At 45.4% G+C, this 12,043-nt stretch overlaps 1 protein-coding gene across 3 annotated transcripts in view; it reads left to right on the forward strand.

The window, feature by feature from the left end:
• Positions 1 to 12,043, forward strand: part of Ext2 (exostosin glycosyltransferase 2) — a 141,748-nt gene that overhangs the window by 90,831 nt on the left and 38,874 nt on the right. For all 3 annotated transcript variants that reach the window (XM_060372049.1, XM_060372048.1, XM_060372050.1), the window contains one exon: positions 1,589 to 1,778. In XM_060372049.1, the coding sequence (XP_060228032.1) occupies positions 1,589 to 1,778 (190 nt within the window). The remainder of the gene's footprint in view (positions 1 to 1,588; positions 1,779 to 12,043) is intronic.

Raw genomic sequence — 12,043 nt, forward strand, 5'->3', positions numbered from 1 at the left:
CTTAGGTTCTAGTGATGTCTTTGTCTTGCTCAACAAACACTTTTATGTACTGAGCCATTTTCCCAGGCCCTGCTGTATTCTTGAAATAGGTGGGTTGCAGAAACATGAATTCTATTCCAAGGAGGCTCTTAAAACATGTAAGGTCATTTGAATAATAGTTTCCTATCTGTCATTAGCACAGAATTTTCACTTATGTTGTTATATTTAAATTATTTAACATTCTAACAGTAGGTAAAAAATTTAATTTTTAATTACTTTTTTTCTCTTACTTTCAGAACTTTATTTTGACCAAATTTCTAACTTACAGAGAGATTTGGAGACTTGATCAGCAAAATTCATGTTCACAACCCAGATTCACCTTTGCTGAGAGTAACCCTGGTTCCACTTGTGCAAATGATGGCTTGTTTCATTGTTTTATCTTTCTGTTTTGTTTATTTCTCTATTTTAAATGCTCCTGTGTTTGTTCTTTCTTGGTCCCTTGCAGTCTGAAGCTTTTGCTGTCCCATCATGTACTGCAACCATGCTTCATTTCTTTGATAGATTCGTTTGTTCATGTTCTGTGGGTTCGTTCTTCCCACTCCCTACCCCCGGGGCTGCCTTTTGTTGTTGTTTTGTTTCTTCGTTTCTGTCCTATTTTCCTCTCTCTCTCTCTCTCTCTCTTTTTTCTTCACCAGCTTGGAACATTTTACTGTCTTATAGTTTGCAAACCTCACTCTTAAAACACACACACACACACACACACACACACTTAAGGTTTTTAACATTCAAGAGTCTTTTCCAATCTTTGATAGATATTTAAAATATCAACTCTGGCAATATTGTTAGTTGTTTTAACTTGGTTCTGTGTGTCCATTGTCTGTGTGCTTTGAACTTCATCTGTTCCTTTGGTTTGTGCCACTTCTGCTAAAGATACTCTTGAACTGTCTGTGATTCTAGAATCTGTTCGTGATTAAGAAGGAGACACTAAAAGCTGATCAGAAGGTCTTTGTGGACCTCAGTACTGCCTGTGGGCTTCCCTGGGAGCTGGAGGTGCCAAGACAGCCACATGGCTGGGAGTAGAGTAGTGAGTTTGCCTCCTGTGCCTGTGTTCCTGTCTGGAGCTCCCATTTCCACAGAGAATCAAATTGGCCAAGTGGAAGACAGGAAGGGTTTGTGAACTGGGGTCTGACTTCCTGACGTAGCTTTTTAACCAGCCCTGTAATGGCAGACTCTCCCCCACCCCATACACAGAGTTTGATTCCTGAGCTCTAGGATTCCCCTCACAGGCTCCTCCTAGCAGGTGTGGATACCACCCCTGCCCTCTCCAGACCTCTCAGCTTTTCTTCCATCTCTCTGCCATTATGGAGTCACATCCTTTTAGTCATCAGCTGTCACCTAAGTGGTTTGAGGATGAGATGGAGGTAGATTTGTGTTTTAAACCGGCCATGAGGGACTGTCTTCTCAGCTCAGGTGTTCTGGGCCCTTTCCACTGCTATCAGATGGTGAGGAGCGGACACTTGGAACAGTGGCTCGGCTCTCACTGATGTTGCGCGAAGCCGCCAACCTGCTGCAGCTCCTTCCCTGACCATAACCTCCTGTCCTCTTGCAGAAGTGGGCTAGTGTCAGCAACCCTCTCTTCCTCCCGCTGATCCCACCACAGTCACAAGGCTTCACCGCCATCGTCCTCACCTACGACCGTGTGGAGAGCCTCTTCCGTGTCATCACCGAGGTGTCCAAGGTGCCCAGTCTGTCCAAGCTCCTGGTGGTCTGGAATAATCAGAATAAAAATCCCCCGGAAGGTAAGAACGAAGAGGGGCAGTTCTCGGAGGAGGCCCGTTTGGGGCTGCAAGTAAATGCAGCCGTAGTTGCATTGACTTGGGGTAGACACATGCTTCCATCCTCTGCCAATGATACTGCCAGTCTAAGGCAGCGTGACCCTGCTGTTCAGAGACGTCTCACCAGTAATATTCTAGGGTGGCCTAGTGAACTCTGAACCCTGGCATACTCGGAGCCACAAGTGTTTGAGAGCTTAAGAGTCAAGGGGATCAAAGGCTATCTGCCTTGGGAAAACAGGTCTCAGCTTCCTTCTGCCATCCCAGCCGATTTGTTTACATGAAAACTCAGTTTAAAGGGCATTAGTTTTCTGCTCCCTTATCTCCCTTCTGATATTGAGCCCTCCTTCAAGAAAACAAAACAAAACAAAAAAGACAGTCCCTGTTCTGATTAGGAAGTCGGCTCTCTAGCTCCTGTAGCCTTGCAACCTAAAATGGATTCGTACAGGAGTTGGCTGGTTGCTCCATCACTTTGTCCCTGCCTCGGCCTGCCCTGTCATCTGCTGCAGCAGCTAGGGTTGAGGCCCGTTTGATGAATTGGATTTGTTTTTAATTCGGGACACACAAGAGTTCGTCCCACCTGCATTTAGCTTCTCATTCAGCCTGTCTATTACTGACCCTAATCCCAGGACTTCAAAGCTCCTTCCATTTAGAGCCTATTAAAGCCAGGAAGTTTCTGATGGATTAGAGCAAGGAATGGGTTTGAAGTTTGTAATGTGCACCGCTGTCACCGATAAGGTCTAGTTTATTGCCTGACAGTAGTATCTGTGCTTTTGATGGCTGGTCTCCTTTAACTGGTTACACTGAAGTCAGGACGGCCAACCCTGTAAGCCACCAGTGGTAGATCTAGAGCCCAGGATGGGAAACAGCCTTATTCCTCTCTCTGGGAGGCAATCAGAATTTGCTGGAGAAATTCTCTAGTGTCTCCTGACACGTGTTTATTCTCTGTAAGAGTTCACATGCTCTCTTTTTAGATTAGAGGAGCCACAATTTATTCATTGTGTGTGTTAAGATGAGTTATGTTTATGCCGGTGCATGTGTGCCACAGCACAGATGTAGAGGTCTGAGGAAACCTTGTGTGTGTGTGTGTGTGTGTGTGTGTTCACATGTCCGCATGTGTGCATGCGTATCATGGCATGTGTGTGGAAGTCAGAGCACAACTGGAAAGACTGTGTCCTTCTGCCTATGAGTCTGGAAGATCAAGCTTGAATGATCAGGCTAGGTGGCAAGCACCTTCCCTGACTGACCATCCCACCAGCTCACATACCATTTTGCACATGAGCTCCTGGGTTCAAACTCAAGTGGGTATGTTGTTCAAAGGGGCCTTTACTTGCTGAGCCATCTCCCAGGCCCAGTAAATAGCTTTTCTAAATAAAAAAAGCCCCATTATGTTATACCCCCAAGCATAGCTGCATTTTTTATTAGCAAGATATTTATGCTAGGTTTTTCTTGTTATTTTAATATTAATATTTTTAAATTAATTAATATTTTAATTGTGACCAGTTTTCAAAATTTCTCTTTGATTGGCTGATTCTTAATAAGAAATGAAAGCTGGGTATGGTGGAGCACACCTAAAAATCCCATCCTCAGTGATGGTGAAGAAGATGGTGACAATAGTGATGCTGGTGGTGGGGGTGATGATGATAGAGAAGGAAGGGAATAAAGGAGAAGTAGATGGTGGCATAATATAAGATGGATGGACATGCGTAACTATGGAAGGAAACCATAAAAGAAATTTTAAAAGATTCATGGAGGGCAGGAATTAGAGAGAGCATCTCTTGGACTCCTGGCTTTGTGAGTTGTAGCTGCCTTTTCCCAAAGATATGAACGGGAGGTCCAGGTCCTGCATCGCTAACTGCCCCTTCACATACAGAGGATATACCTGCTTTAAGAAGGAAGAGACCCTTTCATTCTGTACTCGTGCACATGAATTCACTTCTGTCTCTAAGGCAGCTCAGAGGGGCCCATCCAGCCCCATTCTCAGTCCCATCCACAAGGCCAAGTACAGGCTCTCCTGGCGGGTGATAGAGATGCCGATCACTGGATCTTTCCATTGGCCAAAAATGTATTGACCTATCACTGCATGTCCCATAAGCACACACGGGTGTCATTGTCAGTCAAAAACAAAATAGAACATAAAGCCTGCCAAAGAGGCCTCTCCTGGTAGCCACTTTGATGAGCTGTGGGTCTGAGTCACTCTCTGGGGACAGGTATGAAAGGAGAGGCTGTGTGTTCCCAGGTTCTGCCCGGGGAGATGAAAGGCAGAGCAAAGCCCTGATTTGGAGTGGAGCAGCACTGTTAATTTTGGTAGACCTTACTAAAATATAGTGGTTAATATTATAAACATGAATGTAGTTCAGTTGTTTTAATACTCTGGCTCTAAGGAGGAAAGAGCCTAATGAGGCCTAGGTTGTGGCGTGTGTCAGCTGGGCTGGCTGGTTTTTTGCGGGTAGCTTAAGTCAGGGCTCCAGCCTTGCCTCTGTGGTTGTTTGGGGAGAACATGGCGGCGTCTAATCTACTCTGGGGTGTTTGTTCAGTTGCTAAGTGGGCTGTCAGCTGTGGTCTTCGTGTCACTGCAGGCATCAGACTTTTCATCCATATGTTAAAAGACGAAGAAGAAGCAGACAAGCAGAATGCTTTGAATATTAGAGGTGAAAGTGAGGTTTTTCGCTTTCTCTACGTTTGCTAAGATAAATATTGTGGTTAGCATGTCTGCTGCTGAGTGGATTAGTGAAGGCAGCAATCTACTCCTTCCCAGTTTTTTTTTTTTTTCCAACCCAACCAAATACTTTCAACTTTGGGTTACAGTTAAGTCTAAATTGCTGGGTTTAAAGTTTAAGTAAATATGTAGGCTAGGCAATAGAAATTTCTAGTGAGTTTTTGTCACATCGGTTTTGAAGTGTATCAAAAGAAAAACGCCACTATCATCCACTTCCCCAGCTCTTGGGCTCTAAACTTGATGGATGTAGAGGATGTTTACCTAGTCATACATACTTTGACCAGGTGTAAGCCAACCTGTAGGGGCCTTGTTTGTTTGATAATCTTTTTCTGGGAAAAAAAAAAAGATTTTGTATAGTATGTTTTGATCATATTTTTCTCTTTCCCAGTTCTTCCCATATCCTCACCACCTCCCTACCCATCCAAATTTATATTTTCTTTCTGTAAAACAAAAAAAAATAAATAACAGTAACATACAAACTCACAAAAGCAGAAGTCAAAATTTAAAAAAAAAAAAAGCAAAAGTCAGTTAAGACAAAAGATACCCAAACAAAATAAAATGAGACAAAATATCTACAAAAATACCATTAAGTTCATTTTGTCTTGGGCAGCTACTCCTGGGCATGGGGCCTGCCCTGAGTACGGTTGATAGACCCAGTGGGACTCCATTGGAGAAAATCAGTTTTTCCTTTGCCAGTGGTTATCTATCGCAGATAGTTTCTTGCTTAGGAATGGGAGCCCATGTCTCAGAACTGGAATCCTATCTGGTGTGAACCTGTGCATGCTGCCACAGTCTCTCTGAGTGCATATGTGCATCAGTCTTGTATCAGAAAGAACTTTCCTGGGAGTCATGCATCACCTCCGGTCCCTGCTCAGAAAGACAGAAAAGAAGCTTATCCGAGGTAGGAACAAACAGCAGTAAATCCCAAGTTCACACACAACCCCAAGGGTTGGACAAAATGATTGCTTGTGAGGCTCTGCCCACAGGAGCTTTTGTGAGTCATCAGTGTAGTCAGTCTCCTGAAGAACAGACCCACCTGCTGATATAAGCAAATTCAGAATTCCAACAAATATATCTTTACCATGTGCACATCTCTGCACCCATTATTGCCATTTCAGTCTAGATCACCATCACAAAGACCTGGGCATGGGATGAGTACATTGGGAGAAATGTCTAAGTCTAAACAGTACAGGGAAGATTTCACAAGGGAAGGTTCTCGAAGTATAAGCAGGAGTTTTCTAGGAGCTGGAAGAGTATTGCAAAGGCTCAGAGTCATGAAAGGTCTCCTGTCCGTGTATACCACAGCACAGACAGGATAGAAAAGATCACAGTGATACAGAGTATCTGGTTCCCATAGAAGCCATTGAAAAACCTCACCTCAAACTTCTGCCACAGCTCTTCATTGCCCTTGCTTCCTTCGAGTGGCACAGGCACCCTTTCAGTCTTTCTGCCTCCTCTTCCACATAGATCCCTGAGCCTTCAGGGAAGGGCTTTGATGAAGACATCCCACTAGGGATTGCATGCTCCAAAGTCTCTCACTCTGCACATTGTCCAGCTGTCGGTCTCTGCATTAGTTACTATCTGCTACAAGAAGAAGCTTCTCTGATGAGGGTTGAATGAGCACTGATCTATCAGTAATGCATTATGTCATTTGGAGCCATTTTATTGCTATGTTCCTTTAGCAGAACAATAGTGTGTGGTTCCCGCCCAGGCCTATGACTTATCTATTCTAAGGTTCTTAGCCACCTAAGCAGTTTCTGGTGTGGATTCAACCTCATGGAGTGGACTTTAAACCCAATTAAAAAGTGGGTGGTTACTCCTGTAACATTTGTGCCACTGCTGGGCCAGTATATCTTGCAGGCAGGTTACAGTTTGGGGTTGCAGGGTTTGTGCTGGGTGATGTTGATGATTACCTTTCTCCTAGTGTGCAGAGTACCTTCCAGCACCATGGACACCAGTCAGTAGGGGTGAAGCTTCTAGATAGACGCCAGCTCGAAAATATCCGAGATAACTAACCAAGCAAGTGGAAAACACGTAAAATAAAAACTTTAAGGCATTGAAGAAAGAATTTGAAGGAGACACCAGAAGAAAGAAAGATCTCCCACACTCATAGATTAATATTGTGAAAATGGCCATCCTCTTTGTCTTAGTTACTTTTTTATTGCTATGAAGAGACACCATGACCGAGGCAACTTCTCAAATGAACCATTTAATTTGGGGCTCATGGTTTCAGAGGGTAATAGAATCCATGATTATAATGGCAGGAGCATGGCAGCAGGCAAGCAGGCTGAGAGCTTACATGTTGAGACAACTGTGGCAGAAAGGAGGCAACCAGAATGGTGTGGGCTTTTGAAACCTCACAGCCTAGCCTGAGTGACACAAGGCTTCCCAATCCTTCCCAAACAGGTCTACCAACACAAGGCTTCCTAATCCTTCCCAAACAGGTCTACCAACTGGGGACCAAGAGTTCAAACATTGAAACCTGTAGGGGCCACCACACTACCAAACTCCATCTACAGATTCAATACAGTTCCCATCAAAATTCCAATATAATTCTCAGAAACTCAGTCGTTAGTCTTAAACGGTTTCAGTTTTGAGTTAACACCAGGAGCAGCTCCTAGTTCATACTGTGACTGTTACAGCCCTTGGTGGGTCTAGCTGTGGATGTCAGGACAGCTTGCTCAGAAGGGGCAGCAGGGAAGAGGGACAGTATGCTTCCTTAACTGAGCTCAGGTGTAGGACTGGGGATGGCAGGTCTTGGGGAACCGCTATACAAAAGAGCCCTCTGCAGTGGCCAGTCAGGGTTAGCTTCCGCCACAGCTAACCCTGCATACCTTGGCCATGTTGCAGAGGCATTCCCTGTGCTTCTACCTCTCTTGACGCTTAGTGTTGGCAAAACCCATGCATATAATTACAGAACCCATGACACTGGGTTCTCGCTCTTCTTTGGGCTGTAGTAGAGCTCATTCTGTGGACTTCCCAGGGCACCTGGCTCCGCTCATTGTTTTTCATAAATTCGGGGTTTTTCCCCATAAGTCATGCTCTTCCAGTTACATCATATTAATAGAAAGTGATATTTCTATTCTGCCTGCTCTAGTCACAAGACTAGCCACTACATCCACGGGCATGCTGTTCTATTTAGACTTTAAAGGAATAGGAAAGAGGACTGTGTGTGGGCTCAGCCATGGACTAGACCTGGGGATTTCTTGCTCTGACACTGTCCAGCTGCTTCAGTATGGTCAGTCCCCCATCCATCTGCCTGACCTGCCAGTTATAAGCAGAGAATCAGTTCACTGGGCTTCACAAGCTCCTTCTGTGAAGATGACAGTGCCACAGTGCTCTTGTGTCATGTTGCCTGATGTCACTCATGTTCTAGGAGTGAGGACTGTGCTAAGAGCATTACTCGAGTCCCCCACAGTTTCTCCTGACAGCCTGTGAGGAATCTGCTTTTATCCTCATCTTACAAAAGTAACAAAAATGAAACTCAGATTGGTAATTGGTAATTTGGCTAAATCACAAAGCTGCATATGGCAGAGATGGCAGTGAGCTGGGTCACTGTATCTGAAGCCTGTGCCCTTTGCACTGACCTTGTTGGTCTAGTCTGCTCTCTTAGTTCTCCAACCTGGGATTATGTAAAGGAGCTAGATCCAAGTCATAGACTCAGAGAAAGACAGAAAGCTGAGCTGTTTTTAAAGCACTGTTTTCTCTCTGTGTGCCCTAAGGCTCTGTTCTGCCTCTTACCTGCCCTAATGTTTTTAAACACAGCCTTTCTAGGATTAAAATCATATGCAGTTCACCTGTGTTCAGGGCTCTGCTGCTGCCCTCCAGTCTGTCTGCCCCAGCAGGAGTGCCTAAGGCTAGGACTACCCTTCTCCAGAGCAAGTGAAGAGAAGGCAAAGTTCTCTTCAGCCCTGCCCTGGAATGGCAGTACCAATACACCATTTAAGTGGAGGTGCCTTTGGTTGAAGCAGAATTGGGTACCCAGATTCCGCCTTGAACAGGGGAAAGTGACTGTGAGAGTCGAAGAACCATGACTCATCCTGGGCCTCCATCTGTATTCCATATCACCCTCCTTGGCTTTCATCACTCTCTAAAACTTCCCCATCAAAGACTTTACAGGGGCAAGTTAGCTCTTTATGGACATCATCTCCAGTGATTCTTTGGATATATATAGGTAAGGAATGTGGAAATGCCTGTGGGGTGAACAAGCTGTATACACTCCCCAAGTGAAAGTCCAGATTCCACACAGTGCCGAGGCGAGGCATGTTTCCACTTAACTGGAGCAGCTAGCCATTTTCCTGTTCAGAAGAGGAAACGGAGCTGTTTGTTGCCTTGCGGAATTAACAGGGCCAAAGTTCCACGTTTTCAGTTTCATTAGTCTGTGAGGCATTTTCCATTCTGTGGCACGGGTTCTTCTTATAGAGGTGGACATGGTGAGTAAGGAGCATAATCCTAGCAGTCAAGTGGCTGAGGCAGGAGTATCACAAGTGTGAGACCAGCTTTGGCTCCATGGTGAGACCGGGTCTCAAAGAGCAGATGGGCAGGCACAGGAAGCCTGAGATGTCACTGCCGCTGGACACTCAGGGCAGCATGTTACATTTAAAATGTATCACCTTGCCACCACTAATAAGGGCTCGGAAAAAACGCTCCGACTTGTTAATAAGCTGAGGCTTTCAAGGGAAAGCGTAACTAACTGTGAGTGAATGCCTGCCATCTGCCAGACTAGTTCTGCTAAAACCATTCATTCATTCATTCATTCATTCATTCATTCATCCTACTGTCAAAGAAAAGACTGCAGGGGTGAATGGGAGAGGCTCAATCCCTAGCTGGGTTTGAGACTGAATTTGAGGAGAGTTAGGGCTGTGGCCTAACTGATTAATGAAGCATGCTGAGATGTCCAGACTAAGGTGACATCAGCATTCAACAGGAAGCTGCCAGGCATTGATACTGAACTGACTGAAAAACTGGCCAGGGCTTCAGTGGAACCTGCCTGGACGCACCCCTGGGTTGAGCTTCAGCTGGGCATCCCCACAAGCTGAGGGAGGCTCCTCAGGACCGCCACTCACACCTGCTGCCCACTTGTCGACTACTATAGGACCAAGAAGTCAAAGAGGCACACCAGGACCAGCGAGGCTTCCTTTCTGCCATGCTAGCTTCTGGTGCCTTCTCCTGATGGAACATGACATCACACTAATGGCCAGAGGAAATGTGTCCATGGGGCCTGGCCCTGCTGTCCCAGACCAGGTAGTAACACTAGATCTGAAGCTGTGAGGCAGAAACCTAAGTGACAAATCATTTCTTTAAGCATGCTCTACAAACCCTGGGTCCAGATTCCTGCCCTGTCCTCCAGACTCCAAAATGCTGGTGAGGTTTATTGTTCCTGTTGTATAGTGTAGTACCCAAATGTGAACAGGCATCTAGCACAGCCATTCTCAGGGTGTGAGTCAAGTACCCTGAGCATCCCTGGGGCCTTCAAGGAGTTGAGAGGGTGAAATTGCTTCCCTAGTAGTGTTGAGTGAGTCAGGCACCCTGAGCATCCCTCAGGTCTTCAATGAGTTGAGAGGGTGAGATTGCTGTCACAGTAGTGTTGAGTCATTCTCTCCCTCCCCATCCCTCTTGTCCTGCAGCGAACCTCAGAGTTCTGCACAGCCTACATGAGGTGACGTCAGCACTCTGCCAGCTAATGTCATGTGTGTGTGTCTTGCAGTTTCCTGTTTTAATTTATAACATAGTGAGTAGGGAGTGTGTGTTTGTAAGCAAGCATTTGTGTAAATATGTACATGCTATGTATATTCCATGCAAATTGAACTCCTTTCGGATTTTTTATACTTTTAAGAATATAAGACAATTCTGAGGCCAAAATGTTTGAGAACCTTTTGGTCTAGTAGCTACAACATTGTCTTCTTGGTTGCAGGTGTTTATTTGGGTTTTATAAGGATCTGAGATTTGGTAGCTATGTGACAGGGATTTTATTTGTCTTAAGTAGGGAATCTGGTGCAAACAAGAGTCAGGATGGCTTTTGGACCCTCAGGGATTTATCCCAGGTTGAGAGAAACAGAATTCTCACACTTCAGTGGATTATGGTTCAGACCATATTTGATCTTTGTTATTCAGCAGATTTAAATACTAGCCTTATTGTTTCTTACCTGATACTACTGGACAAGTCACTTCCCTGCTCAGAGTTGGGTAAGCACTGCTTTTCCGGTAGTTTCCGAGACAGAAGGTCATCAGGCGTATGGGATGATGCCACACCCATGAGAGATCTAGCTTGTGCGTACTGAGCAATAAAGTGCCCTCCACACTCGTCCCCATCCTCTGCTAGCTCCTGAGAAGGGACTTCCTCGGCATCTCAGAGAGGGCTGGCCAGGTGGCTCAGTGGGGAACAGGTGAATACACACCAACAATCAGTTCAATTTTGGGGTCCCATGTACTCAGTGTGATGCACAGATGCATACACATACACTGACTACATAAGAAAACCAAGAGGCTTAAAAAGAAACTGACAGAAAATGCCCAACTCCCATGTATCCGTTTATAAGCCCACACATCTATCCACATGGTTATAGATAATGTGCCAGAACTAACATAGAACGAACTGCTATCACTCTTAAAAGACAGTAATGCACATGGTCATTTCTTTGGGTCCATCCCTTTTGTAAACACTTTTATTTTTTTAGTTGGCCATTTTATGCCCTGTGACACAGGCTTATTTAAAATTGGAAGCATCTTCCTTAACTACAAGGCCTCTGTTACACAGGCCCTTGCTGAGACTCCTGGGGGCACCCCACCAATGCATTATTTGTTTGTATTGCTCTATTCCTTTGTGTTCTGCTGAGTGTAGATACTCAACCCCTGGTCAGACCAGGTTTTCTCTTTGACTTGCCGTCTGGCTTGCGTCTTCGTCTGTTTTGGTCACTTACAAGTGGCTGAGACTACATCTTCCCAAGATTGTATGACCGACTTTGGGGGAAGCAGCATGCATAGCTTTCCTGAACTCACTTAACAAGTGTTGGATGAAGAACCTGGGGTCTGTGGACATATGGACATAGTGACCGACAAAGCATTGACTTCGTGCTTCGCTACATGGAGTATTTGAAATAGTGAGCCCATGACTGAGTTGCCCCAGTCATTTCATAGTAAAGTGGGGGCGGGACAAGGAGAGTCACAGGTTGTTGTTTTCATAATACTACGAAATCCCACATAATCACACCTAGAAATCTGATACTTGCTCTAGAAATTGGTCATGCTGAGAAACTGAACCAGGTTAGTCGTGGGGGGGAGGGGGCAGTGAAGTGTTTCTTCAGGTGAGGTCCACCCATGGGTAGCCACGGTTCACAGGGGATGGCAGGCATCCTCCAGTAGGAGCTGAGTTTCCTAGCAGACCTTCAGGCCAGTCTTGAGCTGGGTGCACTGGTGCAGAGCACTTTGCAGAGTGTCTGACGGGGGGAGTGAGGGAGTTCAGGTAAGAAAGCCAAGTGTGGAGACTGGTGATCTGGACATTCTGTCCTTGTGT

Source organism: Meriones unguiculatus, chromosome 18, assembly GCF_030254825.1.
Source record: "Meriones unguiculatus strain TT.TT164.6M chromosome 18, Bangor_MerUng_6.1, whole genome shotgun sequence".
Taxonomy (NCBI): Eukaryota; Metazoa; Chordata; class Mammalia; order Rodentia; family Muridae; genus Meriones; species Meriones unguiculatus.